This window comes from Castor canadensis, chromosome 3 (assembly GCF_047511655.1).
Source record: "Castor canadensis chromosome 3, mCasCan1.hap1v2, whole genome shotgun sequence".
In the NCBI taxonomy this organism is placed as follows: Eukaryota; Metazoa; Chordata; class Mammalia; order Rodentia; family Castoridae; genus Castor; species Castor canadensis.
In genome coordinates, this window is record NC_133388.1 from 17361166 (window position 1) to 17378163 (window position 16998).

Here is a 16998-nt window from a genome sequence, read left to right on the forward strand (position 1 = left end):
TGGGTGGTTTCCTCTTTAATGTTGTCTATTTTTGTCCTGAGTTCATTGATCTGTTTATTCATCGTGTTCTCTGTTTCACTTTGGTGTTTATGAAGTGCTTCTGTGGTTTCCTTTATTTCTTCTTTTGCTTTTTCAAATTCTCTATTTTTGTTGTATTGGAATTTCTTGAGTGTCTCCTGTACATTTTGGTTGACCCTATCCAGTATCATCTCTATAAAATTCTCATTGAGTACCTGTAGTATGTCTTCTTTTAAATTATTCTTGTGGGCTTCATTGTGTCCTTTGGCATAGTTTATCTTCATTTTGTTAGAGTCTGGATCTGAGTATCTGTTTTCTTCATTCTCCTCTGGTTCCTGTACTAATTTTTTGCTGTGGGAAACTGGTTTCCCTGTTTTTTCTGTCTTCCCGTCATTGTCTTTGGTGTTGTTACTGTCCCTGTACTGTGTGCAATTAAGTATTTTCTAGCTTGTAATAATAACAATGGTAATATTTAGAATGGAAGGGTGAGCTGAGATGGAAAGCAAGAAGTTAAAGAAAAGGGAAAAAGAAATACACAGACAAGAAGGAGAAAACAGAACAAGGTATCAGACAAGATAGTTTCAAAGGTATAAACAGGGAGCATTAGCGTACTAATTGACAGTAAGCTGGTCTGTGTCTTCCCAAGCCATCTGGGCGCGGGTGACTGGCAGCCCGGGGACCCTCCTGGTTTCTCCGTTTAACGTGTAGTGGAGATTCTCTGTGCCAGCTGGAGGTGTGGAGGGGTCAAAGTTATGCCTCTTCTCAGTGATTATGTCTGCAAAGTGTGTCTCCAGTGTCTCTCCAAGATTTCACTATAGGAGGCTCGCTTTCTGCTTCCTCCCTCTAGCCACCATCTTGGAATCCTCTCTGCTAGTGACTTTTATTACAAGATCACAACGTTTTAGTTAGAAGAGATGGATAGAAAAAAGCTAGTTTTGAGTGTCTGGATAGAAAACATGAGACTAAGATTTGTTTTTGTTCTGTCTTGTTCTGTTGGACTTTTTCTCTTCTCTATTCTTCTATTTGGCACAGTTGATCTTGAGCCTTTGGGAGCAACCTGGCTCTAAATTTCTCCAAATCCACATTTCCTTGCCTCCAATTCTTACGTGTCCAAGGACGTAAAATATCTTATTCTTAATGCTTAAAAACATTAAATTAAAACCTTTGTTGGCCAGGGATGTGACTCACTGACAGAACCATTCAAGAGGCCTGACACTGCATAAATAAATAAATAATCTTTGCTAATTTTAGAAATGAAAAAAAAGTTGTAGTTGCCATTTTATTGAAAACTAATTTATGATCTTCTAATTGTTAATGTTTCTGGTTTGTTTTTAGCAAAGTTGGGACTGCTTCCATAAAAAAGGTGCTGTATCATAAAATACCTCTTGGGTTCCAATCCTCAGTTATTGCAGAACTGATAGACCCTTTTGCAATAGAAGAAGGGAATGAGAGCTCTTGTTTATTCAGTTCTCTTTCCATTCAAGAAACGAATACCGCCCACTATCAACTTGTTCTTGATTTGCAAAGTAAGTGTACACATACAATACATCTCTGATGGTTATAAAAAATGAAAAGAATATCTTTGGTGAAGACAGTTCATATTCCTTTATAGAACAATAAGGTTTTTTTGGTGGTGGTGGTGGGAGGGGCTTTTGTTTTGTTTTGTTTTATTTTTTATAGTGCTGGGTATCAAACCCAGGATCTTCCACATGCTAGGCAAGCACTGTAGCACTGAGCTACATCCACAGGTCTAGGTTGAAATTTTAGTCTAAATGGCAACCTACCAAAGTTTACATATATTTGGGTTCCTGTTTATTTCTTCCTAACAGAATTTTATCTACCTATAACTTCATTAATGTTTCATCAATAGTAGTGGTTATCATTTATTCTAAGAGGTTATTTTTGTCTTGAACAGTGCACAGAAGTACTGAGGGAAAATTATGTGTCAATCAAAATTGAAAAAATATTTAAAACAAAATAAGAAGGTACTGCAGATTTTACCTTACATTATAAAAATAATTTTGAATTGCTGTTTTATAGGCTGGCTCTATTTCAGTGTTATCTGATAGATACATAGCAAATCTCCATATAGTTTATCATAAGGTTTGGTGTTACTATGAGTAAAAGGGAGGCCATTGCAGGTATTTGTCCACAAAGTGACATAATCTGACTTACTTCCTAAGATCACTTTGGTTGCTGTGTTGAGAATGACTGAGCAAGTGACAGAGGGCAAAGAGGAAAGCAGAGAAATCAGCTGAAGGCAATGGTGGTAATCAAGGGAGAGGTCATATTAAACACAAGATGCCTGTTACTCCTCCAAGTGGAGAAATGAGGTAGACATTTAAAATATGAGTCTGGCACTTGCCCAGCATGCAAAGATGCAAAGCCCTGGGTTGAATCTCCAGCAGCCCCCCAAAAAAATAAATAAATAAGAGAAAAATGGTGATGCACACCTATACTCTTAACACTTGAATTATTGACAGATCAAGGAGGATGAGTTAGAAGACAGCTTGGGTTCATAGTAAGACCATGTCTCACAAAAAATAAACATACATAGGTAGATGACAGATAAGTAGATAGATAGATAGATAGATAGATAGATGTGTGTATGTGTATATGTACACATATGTATGAATCTGAAAAATCTGCATATATGTAATAGTTAATGCTATGAAACCAAATGAGAACTGTGGAAAATTAGTGGGCTAAGGACAGAAAGAACTCTGAGCTCTAACCCCAGGCATTCCAATGTAGAATGTGCATAGAGATGGGGAAGAAGGGGTAAAAGAGATCGCATGGTCTGGTCAGAGAAAACCCAAGAAAGAGAGTATCCCAGATGGTAAATGGGGAAGGTGTTTCAAGAAGGAGGGGGTGCTCCTGTGTTACATCCCACTGATAAGTCGGGTGAGATGAGGAACGAAAACCGGCCGGTAGATTCATGTGAAAGTCATTGGTGACCCTGACAAAAGCTATTGGCTGGGGTATGAACCCACTTCAAGTCTAACTAAAATGGGTTCATGAACTATGAGAAGGACAGAACTGAAAAAAAGGAAAAAAGGCAACTCTTTCCAGAAGTTTCCCTATAAAGAGGAGAGGGATTTTGTGGCCTTTGGAGGGAATGTTGGAAAGTATTTCGGGTGTTTGTTTGAATGAGAGAGAGCATGCATGCCTGACCTCTTCTGCAATGAGACTGTCCTTGGACTATAGTAATAAATACATTTATGTATTTATTGCACACAGTTTTGACCAGGTGTGACCAAATAATAATAATAAGTAAATAATAAAAAATAAATTTCAAAAACAATTTTTTAATTCACACACACACACACATATTATGCAGCTCAGTTGACATGGAGAAGTTCTTAGTCAGTCCTGCATTATTATCAATTGTGTTTAAATTGTTATGTGAAATGCTGAGTGTTTCCCTGCCCTGAATTTTGTATAAATCTTTTTCCCAAGAAGTAAATGATTTCCAAAAAGCATGGTAAAAGTTATGGTAATCCTCCCATGCCAAAAAGATCATATAATTTGCTTAATATAAGTAATAAAGTGAAAATGTGAGATTTGTTGAATGATGACATCTTTAGCAAAAGTTGGGGGTGTTCTGGGAAAAATGAGTCAAGCGTGAACGATGCAGCACTGAGCATGCTTGGTTTTTCCTCAATAACAATCTACTTGGAGCCACGTACCCCTGGATTCCCAGGGTCTACTCTGTTTCTATTTTCTCAGCGAGGAAAGTCTTGTTGATATGTCCCATGGTCTGTTAAAGCCATTTCATAATGATGATGTCTTTCTCCTTGAAACAACCTTCTTTTGACTTTGTTGATGTCTTTGCTGATGGATTTTCTCCAGGCATTTCTTCTTTATATCCTTTATGGGATCTTTTTCCCTTTCCATTCCTTAAATGATGGCTTTCCTTATGGTCCTGTCCTACACCCTCTCTTCTTCCAAATATTCATTCTCTCTTTGAATTAAGTTTTGTTTCATTCAACATACTCTTGGGATTAGAAGATGGCACCTGAGTGACATCCCCTGGAATCTCTCCTGATGGATACACCAAAATGAACAGCTGTTCTCACACCAACGTCCTCCAGAAGAGCTAAGGAAGTCACAGCTGATAAAACAGTAGATTGGTTATATCAGAATCTCACAAGCATGCCAGCAGGCACTGGCAGGCATGGCTCCGTGGGCTCCAGTAGGCATGGAGTCCAGAGGTGATTGGGAAGGAGTCTGGTGAGCAAAGCTACAGCATTTGAGGTTCTTGGACCAGCCTGACTGGCTCTGCCACAGGGACCTTCCAACCAACCGGACCATACCAATCCCACAACAGAAACCCCCACCCCATGAATCAAAATATAAAGCCCTGGCATAGCCCTGCCACTAGCACCAGGTGCACTTTGGAAATCTTAGTGTAGACCTAAGCAGCATTATAATGGACAGAGTCAGCAAATCCACTGCCCAGCACTGCAGTGTCTCATCTGGGAATTGAACTGCCTCATGTAGAGAAGAGACTGTGGGTTTATGGAAGCCTGGGAGATGTGGAAGATGCCACAGGTTAAGTGCAGAGTGTCTGGGGTCTAGGAGGTTAGAAGCCTGGCCCCCTGGAACCAACAGGGGAACTTGCAATCAGAACTTCAAGTCAACTTTTCTATACTAAGACCTGGCTCAGGATCCTGAGCAGCCACTGTTCCACAGAGCAAACTGTTAAACCAGACAGTCCCTACTGGCTTAACTGGTTCAGACTTTAAAAAAAAAAAAAAAAACTGTCTTGGAGGGTTCAGCCTTTGTGAGACCCTCCTGGACTGGAGATTTCCAACTCTTTTCCTCTCTGCTTAATAAACCTCTGCTCTTTCACTCAAAACAATAAAAAATGAAAATAAAAATAAACACTGCTTTTGAGAGGTTAGGTAACCACTTTCTTTCCTAATAATGAAGAAAATATTGACTGTTTTCATTTTCTTGAGTATTTTTGCTCTTCATTCTCTCCCTTTCTTTTCCTTTAGTCATAACATGTGAGTCCTAACTTAACTCACCTTTTAATATCCAATTTTCAACCATATATTTTTCCTTCTCCTGTCACCCTTCCCCATTTCTACTTTCTGTCTGCCCACAATTAGAGAGTTCTTGCTCTTACTTTTATTCAGTATCTATTCACTCACCTACAATCTTTCTTTGCTGTCATTATTTTTAGCAGGTTGTTAATTGTCAGATAGTTTGTTTTTCTCTTTTTCCTTTCTTTCTCACTATGTAACTTTAGCTACATCTTTTCTATCTGATTCCTTCTTCTTTTTCATTATCCACCTCTATTTACTTTAGCTGTCTCCCCTTTTATACTTATTATACCATATTCCTAGTATTATTCATTAGTATTATTCCTCTTATCTTCTTTCCATTAATACCCTTATTAGCTAATATATTTCTAGGCCACAAAATACTATCTTTGCTACTTATTCCTCTAAAGATACTGGAGCAGTTGTTCCAGTTCCAGTATCCAGAACATTCCAGTATCTGAATGTTCTTAATTAGGGATTACTGTGTTCTTATAGTGTATGTGTCTATCACTGTGAGTGCTTCTACAGCTAATCTTCTTCTCCCTGAGTAAAGTAGGAGCCATGTCTTTCATATTCTGGGTAAAAGTTTGACTGCTATGCCACACCCCCTGTCTGGTGATTAGAAGACACACCACAACCTGGCCACTTCCCAGTCTTGCCTAAACATTCAACTGAAAGGACACAGGAGAGCTGAGAGTGTAGCTCAAGAGGTACAATATCTGCCTAGCAATTGCAAAGCTCTGAGTTCAAATCCCAGTACTTCCATAAAAGAAAATCTTCCATAAAAGAAAATCTTATTCCTTGAAAGGAAATAGGAGATTAAGACCTTCAATCAAAAACTTGGCCTTAGGTGCATAAATCCCAGTGTTGAAACACAAGTAATATGAGGCAACATATCTACTACAAAAGTTAACAATTCTGCAGTAAAGGATTTGAATGATAGTGAAGTGGATGAAATTTCAAACAATGAACTCAAAAGAACAATGATAAGAATGATCAAATTTAAGAGGAGATGTATAAACAAAAAGAATTCACAGAGAATACAAATAAACAGCTGAATGAACTCAAAAAGAATTCAAATAAATAAAATAAATTCAAATAAATAAAAAATTCAAATAAATAGCTGATTGAAGTAAGAAAGACAATGCAGATTATGAAAGAGGAATTCAATTTTTTTAATTCTGCAAAAATAAATCAAGTTGAAATTCTGGAAATGAAAACCTCAATAACCCAAATACAAAACTTAGTTGAATGGAACAAGGTGAAAATAGACTATCAAGGCTTGAAGAAAAAGTAGAGAAATTAGAACACTCAGAAAATACAAAGAAAAGATGTTAAGAAAGTGCAAACAGAATATAAAAGACCTCTGGGACCAAACCTATGAGCTGCAGATATAGAAGAAGAGAAGGTGCAAGATAAAGACATATATAACGTATTTGAAAAAATAATAGTAGAAAAATTTCCACATTTGGGAAAGAGATGGTTATTCAGGTATAGAAAGCTTTCAGAACACCACACAAGATCAAAAAAGAACCTCCCACAAGGCCCTTCATTCAAACCCCAGTACCACACAGAAAAAATAATAATAAAAGAAAGAACCTCCACAAGATATTTTACAGTTAAAACACTAAATACATAGAACAAAGAAAGAACATTGAAAGCTTCAAGAGATCAGTGACAAGTCACATATAAAGAAAAACCCATCAGCCAGGCACCAGTGGCTCACACCTGTAATTCTAGCTACTCAGGAGGCAGAGATAAGGAGGAGCGAGGTTTGAAGCCAGCCCAGGCAAATAGTTTATGAGACCCTATCTTGAAAAACCCATCACAAAACAGGGCTAGTGGATGGGTCAAGGTGTAGGTCCTGAGTTCAAGCCCCTCTACCACAAAAAAAAAAAAAAAAAGCAAACCCATCAAAATAACAGCAGATTTCTCAACAGAAGCTCTAAAAGTAAGGAGGGCATGGAATTATATATTGCAAGCCCTAAAAAAATTATTGTTAAAAACCTTCTATGCAAAAAGAAAAAAAAAAGGACCAGAAAACCAGAACTGCAGAAGGCACTTAAAGAAATCCTACACACCAAAGAGGAAGAAAAACAATAGAAAATATGGAAAAGAAAAAATCCCACTAGATGATAATTAGGAAGAAGCAAACATCAAAAAATTGATAGGGAATACCATAAAATTTCAATAATGCCACCAAATGTTAATGGTCTCAATTCTCCAATCAAAAGACATAGACTGGCAGGTTACATTAAGAAAGTAAGACCCAACCATTTGTTACCTATAAGAAACATATCTCACTGGCAAAGACAAATAATAGCTTATAGTGAAAGGATGAAAAATGATTTTCTATGCAAATGGAACCCAAACCCAAGCAGGAGTACCTATACTCATATTTAACAAAACAGACTTCATAGCAAAATTAATCAAAAGAGACAAAGAAAGTCACTTCTTATTGGTGAACAATCCATCAAGACAAGATAATAGGGCTGGAGATGTGGCTCAACTGGTAGAGTACCTGCTTTGCAGGACTTGAAGCCACAGTTTAAACCCAAGTCCCACCAAAAAAAAAAAGGAAATAATAATTGTAAAAATCTGCACAACACCAGCTCACTAATTACATAAAACAAACACTATTGGACAGAAAAGCATATCAGGACCCACCCAACACAATAATAGTGAATGACTTCAATACCCCACACACACACACCAAAAAAAACCCAACAGAGAAATTTGAGACATAAACAATACTAATACCCTAATACCAAACCCAAGTAAAGATGCAACAACAAAAAAATTAGAGACCTTTCCTTGATGGTCATAGATGCAAAAATTCTCAAGAAAACTTGCAAACCAAATACAACAACACATTAAAAAATTATACACCACGATTGAGTTGGTTTCATTCCAGAGCTGCAAGCATGGTTCAACAGACACAAATCAATAAATATAATACAGCAAATAAACAGAATCAAGGACAAAAAAAATCACATGACCATCTCAATAAATGCAGGGAAAATCTCTGACAAAATTCAACATCCAGGGCTGGTGGAGTGGCTCAAGTGGTAAGAATACCTGCCTTGTAAGCATGAGGCATTGATTTCAAACCCAAGTGCCACCAAAAAAAAAAAAAGCTACAAAATTTAGCATCCTTTCATGATAAAAGCTCTGAAGAAGCTAGAAATAAGAGGAACCTTCCTCAATATAATAAAGGATATATTTGGCAGACCTATTACCAACATCATGTTAAAAGTGGGGAAACCAAAACCATTTCCTCTAACAGAAGAGTGTCCTCATCCCCCTTTTTATTAAATATAGTGCCTGAATTCTAGTCAAAGCAATAAAGCAAGAGAAAGAAATAAAATGGGTACAAATGGGAAAGGATGAAGTCAAATTATCCCTATTTGCAAGTGATATTATCTTATATTTAAAAGACAATAAAGTCTTCACCAAAAAACTCCTAGATCTGATAAATACTTTTGGCAATGTAGCAGGATACAAAACCAACAAACAAAAATCAGTGGCTTTTCTATATACCAACAATGAGCAGGTTGAGGAAGAAATCAGGAAAATAATTCACAATAGCCTCAAAAATAAAATACCTAGGGATAAGCCTAACTATAGAGCTGAAAGACCTTTAAAACAAAAACTACAAAGCTCTAAAGAATGAAATGGAAGAAAACACAAGAAAATGGAAAAAAAACACTCATGTTCATAGATTAGCAAATTGATATTGTGAAAATGGCTATACTACTGAAAGCAATCTACAGATTTAATTCCAACATCAATTTTCACAGAAATGGAAATATCTGTCCTAAAATTCATATGGAAACATAAAAGACCCTGAACAGCCAAAACAATCCTAAATTAAAGCAACAATGGAAGTTTAAGTTAATGGACTTAAATCATACTATAGAACCATAATAACAAAACAGTATGATACCCAGAGAGAAACCAACATAGTTGCAGCTATCTGGTTTTTTACAAAGATAAAAAAAGGTATTAGAGAAAAGATGGCCTCTTCTACAAATGGTGCTGGGAAAATTGGTCATCCACTTGTAGAAGACTAGATCACTATCTCTCACCCTGTGCAAAAATCAATGCAAAGTGGGTCAAAGATTTTCATGTAAGACTTAAAACTTTGAAACTAGCACAGAAACACATAGGGAAAACAATGAAAGATAAAGGCAGAGGCAATGATTTTCTGAATAGGACTCTAATTGCCCAGGAAATCAGAGCAAGAATTGACAAATGGGATTGCATCAAATTAGAAAGCTTTTACAATGAAAGGAAACAAATACCAGAATCAAGAGACAACTGACAGAATGGGAGAAAAATCTTTGCAAGCTATTCATCAGATAACAGATAAATATCCAGAAAATAAAGAGCTCAAAAAATTAAGTACCAAAAGAACAAATAATCCAATTAATAAATGGGCAAATGAATTGAACAGATGGTTCTCAGAAGAATTATAAATGGGTAATAAATACATGAAGAAATATTCAACATCTTTCTCCATAAAGAAAAGGCAAATCAAAATTACACTGAGATTGCATCTCATGAAATCTTCATGATCTCATCTACCACTTATTACCTCCCAGAGAGGCACCTTCTAATCTTTCACATTGAGGGTTAGAATTTCAACATACGAGTTTTGGGGCCGTCTGTGTAGAACCCTTCCTAACATGTTCTGTGCAATATGTTGGGTATTCTTAGACATCATGGCTGCTCTTACACATTTGTCTTCTATTTCTGGTTTTAGAAGTGGTTTTTCTTGCTTCCCAACAAACAAAGCAAACCTGGCTGTGACTATCACAGAATTTAATAAAACACTTCATCTGTTTGGGAGTTTGCATCACAGTTGATGCTCATTCTTCTTTCTAAGGACATACATTATCCTCCCATTTTCTTCATTACACTTTGATGGCTTCAGTGTGTACTTTTTCTCTTAAAATAATTTTGTATCATTCATTAGACATATTTTAGGATTTCAAGAAAATTAGTTCCATGAGGCTTTACTTTCAACAACTCATGGAGCACACTAGGCATGCTATCTTCTAAATTTTTATTTCATTTATTTAATTACATTTTTTTTTTTGGCAGTACTGGGACTTGAACTCCAGGGTTCATGCTTGCTATGCAGGTGCTTTACCTCTTAAGCCACTCCACCAGCCATTTTTCACGATGGGTTTTTTTGAGATCGGGTCTTGCAAACTATTTGCCAAGGCTGGCTACAAACCTCAGTCCTCCTGATCTCTGCTTTCTGAGTAGCTAGGATTATAGGGGTGAGCCACCAGCTCTCAGCAAATTTTTTTAAATTGATTTATTGGTATTGGGGTTTGAACTCAGGGCTTCACACTTGCTTGGTAGACACTCCATAAATTTTATTTTTAATTGTTTGTTGCCAACTATTCAAAATGCACTAAAATTTGTGCATTGAGTTTGCATCCCAGAAAACCTACTTCAAATATCACATATGTAGAAAATACAGAAAACTGTTGCACAGCCAACTGAAGTACTGTAAAGGGAACACCTGCTTAATGACAACCCAAAGACTCAGAAGAAGCCTGCGTACTGTATCTGCACTTGAAATTATTCCTAAAATCCAAATCATCCCATTTCTCTGTGGATGGAGCTAGTATTGTGACTTATAAAATAACTTCCTTGGTTTTTTCCCCCACAGTTTTACAGTTTGTGTGTGCATCCTTATGTCAATATACTTTATGTTTTATATTTTTATGTAAATGGTATCCTTTTTGCAGTTTTGAATCTTCTGTGGAATGGTAGTTTACCCACCTTACCCACCTTTTTTTTTTTTTTTTTGCTTAATACGCTTTCATTTTAAAAGAAATCTTAGATTTACAGAAAAATTGACCAGACAGTACTCAGAATTCCCATATAACCGTTCTTCCCAGCTCATACTTCCCTTATTTTTAACAGCTAGCTCTTGTGTAGTGAATTTGCTACAATTGATGAGCCAGTATGTTACATTTGATGGTAATGAAGATTTGAAGTGATACATTGTTACTAACTTGAATCCATAGTTTACATTAGGTTTACTCTTTCCTGTGGAATAGTTCTATGGGTTTTAACAAATGCATGGGTTCTACATTCACTGTGATAGCATGGTACAGAAGAGTTTCTCTGTTCCCCAGATCCTCTGTGTTCTACCTACTCATCGCTCCTTCTCTTCATCTGTTCCATTTCTTCCTCTTAAACCCCTGGCAACCATTTGATCTTTTCCTTTTTCAGAATGTTATTTACTTGGAACTGTATTGTAGGTAGCCATTTCAGACTGTCTTCTTTCACTTAGCAATGCGCACTTAAGTTCTTTGCATGTCTTTTTGTGGCTTCATAGCTTTTTTTTTTCTTTCTTTTTTTGCAGAACTAGGGCTTGAACTCAGGGCCTATACCTTGAGGCACTCTGTCAGCCCTTTTTTATGAAGGGTTTTTTTTTTTTTTGAGATAGGGTCTCATGAGCTATTTGCCCTGGGCTGGCTTCGAACCGTGATCCTCCTGATCTCTGCCTCCTGAGTAACTAGGATTAGAGGAGTAAGCCACTCATGCTGCTTCATAGCTTATTTTCTAGTTAAGATTCCATTGTGTGGATATACCATCGTTAATACATTCACCTATTACAGAAGGCATGTCTTGGTTGTTTCTATTGGGGCAATTGGATAAGGTTTCCAGAAATGTTTCTGTGAAAAGCTATATATGGACATTAGTTTTTAACCCATTTGAGAAAATACTTAGCAGTGTGATTTCCAAATCATTTTGTTTATCTTTATAGTATTCCAAAGTGTCTTCCAAGGTGGTTATTCTATTTTCCATTCATATGAATGACTGAATGAATGAATGACAAGCTTATTGCTTTCCATTTTCACCAGTTCGGTGGTATCACCATTCAGGGTTTTATCCATTCTACCAGGTAGACTGTGGTACTTCATTGTCATTTAATTTGAAATTTCCTAATGACATTTGATCTTGAGCATCTTGTCCTATGCCTAATTTGCTAACAGTGTGTGTTGGGTAAGATGTCTTTCCAGATCTTTTGTGCATTTTTAAGTTGGTTGGTTGTTTTCCTAATGAGTTTTAAGAATGCTTTCTATACTTGAGATGAGACTATTGTCAGATAAAATATTTGACAAATACATGTCCCAGTCTGGGGTTGGTCTTTTCATTTGATTAATGGGGTCTTTCACAAAACAGAAGCTAAATCCCAACACAGTTCAATTTGTCAATTTTCTCATTCACAAACCCTGCTTTTGATTTTGCATCTGTAACCTTATTGCCAAACCCAAAGTCATCTAAGAGTTTCTTCTAATTATCTTTAAAATGTTCTAAATTTGGGACTGGTGGCATAGCTTAAGTAGTCAAGCACTTATCTAGCAAGCCTGAGGCCCTGAGTTTGAACCCTAGTCCCTTTTGCAAGCATGAAATCCTGAGTACAAACCCAGTCCCACCAGAAAGCAAAACAAAACAAACCCTAGTACCACCAAGTTCTAAACTTGGCATTTTATGTTTGTGATTATTTTGAATTAATTTTGTAAAAGTTGTAGGTCCTTTGTCTGATTCATTTTGGTTTTTGCATATGGATGTTCCAGGTTCCAGCAATGTTGAAGACTATACTTTTTCCATTGAATTTCTTTTGGTCCTTTGTGAGAGATCTGTTAACTATATTGTGTGTTCTTTCCCCTAAAAACACATTGTCTGAATGACTTAAGCTTTATAGCAAGTCCCTTTTTTTTTCTTTTGGTGGTACTAGGCAGGTGCTCTACCACTTAAACCACACTTCCAGCCCTTTTTGCTTTAGTTATTTTTGAAATAGGGTCTTGCCATTTATGCCCAGGCCAACCTGGACTGCAGTCCTCCTATTCACACTTTCCAAATACCTGGGAAGCCACCACACCCAGCTTTTACTGGTTGAGGTGGGATCTCACAAACTTTTTCTCCCCAGGCTGGCCTTAAGCTGAGATCTTCCTGATCTCTGCCTCCTAAGTAACTAGGATTACAGCTGTGAGCCACTGTACCCTGCTATCATAAATCTTAAAGTTAGTAGTATCAGTATTCTTCAGTGTTGTTGAGCATTCTGGATCAACATATAACCTTTAGAATCAATTTTTGGATATTAATAAAATAATTTATTAGGTTTCATTTAGATTATGTTGAATCTACAATTGAAGTTGAGTAGAACTGGCATTTTGACATTATCAAATCTTGACATGGAATGTCTTTCCATTTATTTACATCTTCTTTGATTTTTTTTATACCAGAAATTTGTAGCATTTGGCATTTGTAATGTAGCTCTTTGGTTGATAAGTATTCTCTCTCTCTCTCTCTCTCTCTCTCTCTCTCTCTCTCTCTCTCTCTCTCTCCAGTGTCTTGGCATGTAGTCCAGACTGGTCTCAAACTCACAATCCTCCTGCCATCTTTTTTCTTGATGTTGTGCTTTTAATTTTAAATCCAATTGTTCATTAATGATATATAAGAAAATGATTGACTTGTATATTAAGTTCATGTTCTACAAGATTGCTAAAATCTCTTATAAGGTCTAGGTTCTTCAGGATTTTATATGTAGACAACCATTATCATCTGACAACAAAGACCATTTTTAAATAAACTCATTGTATTGATGAGGATGTAGCTCAGCATAGAGCACCTGTTCAGTATGTACAAAGGCCCTGGGTTTGAACACACACAACAAAAAAGACAGACATGCCTGTGTGCACCTATAGTCTTAGCTACTTGTGTGGCTGAGGGAGGTGGACTGCATAAGCCTTGGGCAATGCACAAAACCTTGACAAGAAACAAATGAAGGAGGGAGGGAAGGAAGGGAGGAGGGAGGCAGAAAGAGAGACACAGGGAGGGAGAGAAAGACAAGAAAGGAAGGAAGGAAGGAAAAAAGAGAAGGAAGGAAGAAAGAAAGAAAGAAAAAGTCAACTTTCCTTTCCTGGCCCTACATGTTTTTTCTTTCCTATAAAATATATGTTATAGAAATATTTCTGTTATAACCTAAAATCTAGCAAATGTGTACTGTGGTTAAGATTGTAGTTTAAAAACTCAGCCGAGTACCCAGTGGCTCATGCCTGTAATCCTAGCTACTCAGGAGGCAAAGATCAGGAAGATCGCAGTTTGAAGCCAGTCCTGGAGAAATAGCTCTTGAGACTCTCTCTTGAAACTACCCAACACAAAATAAAAGGCTGGTAGAGTGGCTCAAGTGGTAGACCACCTGGCTTACAAGCACGAGACCCTGAGTTCAAACCCAGGTATCATAAATAAATAAATAAATAAATAACTCAAATGGTGTATTTATTAGTTAGTGGTGGACATTGGTTGTTTTCTTTTTTTTTTTTAACCTTTGTATAGTCAAGTGATTTTCTTTTTTTTTATTTTTTTTAATAAAATTTCTGTTACAATATATTCATTATACAGGGGAGGACTCATAGTGACAATTCCAATTAGACTTAAATTGTACATTATTTACATTACCCCATTGTCTCTCCCCCAAAACCCCTCCCAACCCCACTTAAAGCAATTGCAAGAGGTTTCTTAGTTTTGTTTCACCTTTTATGCCACATCTTTCCTGTTATCTCCAGATGCTAACGCCTCATTTCAAGATACAGATATAGAGAAGACTGTGGTGATTCCTGGTTACAGCAGTTTCTTGATCTTAGAAATCTTAGATGCTAAAAATGCTTTAGCTCTTGCTACGATGCCTGCAAGTGTGCCCATGAATACAACCTTTCCAGCAGGCTCTTGGTTCTTGCACAACTTTGGGCTAAAGGATGGAAGGAAGTGGAGAATAGAGGCAAAACCATGTAATTATTTGGTTCAACAAATGGACAATACACTATCCATCAGCTTTGTGAAGTACATTGATGTGGGAAACTCTGAGAAGATACAAGTTAAGATCATACCTAATTCACGAGGTAAGGTGGTTTGTATTAGGAAAAAATCAAAAGGAGTTGTAATTTCATTCCTTGAATGCAAAATATACTCTTCAAAATTTACTTTTCCATAATTGCTGACATTCTACTGATAACAGTAGCAGTAGCTTGTAATTACTGAGCACGTGATATGTTCTATATCAAACATAGGCTCTGTATTAAATGTCTTGGATTTGAAAAGCCACTGGTTGGTAAAAGAAATTACCAAGAAGAGGGTAAGAGAAAGCAAAGATTTAGTAGAATGCCACTGAAAGGGAGTAGAATGGCAGACAGTTATGCAAAGGAGCATAGCAAGCTCCTTTGAGAATAGGTTTTCTATGTTGGGTTAGGCCACTTTTGATTGATCATCTTCCTTTTTGTGAACCTTATTGATTGGTTGTCTCTTCTTGGATCATGGTTTGGATTTTGCATGCTCAGGACAGGTGGGAGCATCTCTGTGAGCTTGGCTTTTACTTCTGTATTCCATCAAGCCCTAGCAGGCCTGATCCCCCCCATACACATTCCACCTGTTCCTTGGTATTCCTTTGTCTGCCATGTGTCCTTAAAGTGGAGGCCTCCTCCATGTTAAATTATTCTTTAGACTTTATTTTATTTAATGGCATAATGACCCTAAAAATCTAGATTATAAGCCTTATTTTACAAATGAGGAAAATGAAGATAAATAACCAGTCCAACTTTACACAGGATTTTAACTTAGATTTTTTTTTTTGTCCTCTGAAATAAAAACTTTTTAAATTGCTTTGGTATTGCTATATTTAAGTGCTTAATTCAAGCCCCTCAAAACAAGTGTTACATAGAACACTATCCCTCATTTTTCTAGGTATTTATTTATTACAAAACTTCATAAAGCCAAAACTCTTGAGACTGAAATTTCACTGCAATACAAGGGTTTATTGAGCCATTATGGATGTGGGCCAGAAAAGCAGCAGGTCCTAGAACAGCTACCAGCAACAGAGCTCGATAGCAGTTGGGAAAATGACTCTGAACCAAAGAGCCAGTAACATTTTTTTGGAAATGAAAAGCATAAAACTGTTTACATTGAACCTACATTGGCTATAGATAAAAGGGATGAGATTACCTGAAGTGGGGGAAATTTTGAGGATAGACAATTAAGAAGTTCTTGTTCCTTGGGGTTCATATTCTCCTTGGCTGGCTAGGGCCAGTTGTCTGGCCATTTTATGCATCCACAAGACACAGTCACAGCTGACGATTGACCATCGCAGGATGTATACCACAGTTTCATCAGGAATGCAAGGCATTCTGGTTGTGGGTTTCTGGCTGATTAACTTTCCGTATCTCCTCCAGCTCCTCCACCCTCTGGCCTTTATAATTAAATTTAGTACATCTAAAAAAAAATTTTCCCTAATCAAATAATACTAAACTTATTAAAGACTGTTAAATAAAAATTACAGGAGGCCATTGTTTTAGACTAGACTTTTGCCCTGGTCCCCAGCAGACTAGACTAAAAATGAAAAGAGTCATCAATGCTAAAATTCCACATCACCAAACCAAAACTGAATTCTTAACTGACCTTTCCAGAAATCAGAAGAATGAGAAACTGCCAAATTTCCCCAAAAATAGGCTATCAACTCAATTGTCTCTTTCTGAGGTATAGCCTAGCCCATGCTACTTAAGTGTGGTCCCTGGACCAGCCACCTTAATGTCTTAAGAGCATTTGTTAGAAATGAAGAATTTCAGACCCTGTAACTAGAGTCCTAGACCAGAGACCCAACTCCAGGGGTTCCAGAAAGTCAGCACAGCTATCTACCTTGGTCCTCATGTCCAGTCCTAGCATCTAGCAAAAGAAGAATTCAGGCAAGACATGAAAATATAGTGCTACTATGAACAGTAAAGTTTTACTTTGATAGCAAAGTTTACTAGGGAAGGAGCACACTTTCAATAGACTGAAAACAAGTCATCTCTAGAGTGAGAACAAGAATGGCAATTATTTTTATTTTACCCTGGCACCTGTTTTTATT

At 36.9% G+C, this 16998-nt stretch overlaps 1 protein-coding gene and 1 pseudogene across 1 annotated transcript in view; one reads left to right on the forward strand and one right to left on the reverse strand.

Moving 5' to 3' along the window:
- Positions 1-16998, forward strand: part of Catsperb (cation channel sperm associated auxiliary subunit beta) — a 134280-nt gene that overhangs the window by 98923 nt on the left and 18359 nt on the right. Inside the window, exons 17-18 of the mRNA XM_074066957.1 lie at positions 1354-1544; positions 14669-15001. Coding sequence (XP_073923058.1) covers positions 1354-1544; positions 14669-15001 — 524 coding nt within the window. The remainder of the gene's footprint in view (positions 1-1353; positions 1545-14668; positions 15002-16998) is intronic.
- On the reverse strand, positions 1038-1195 carry LOC141422261 (small nucleolar RNA SNORA38; annotated as a pseudogene).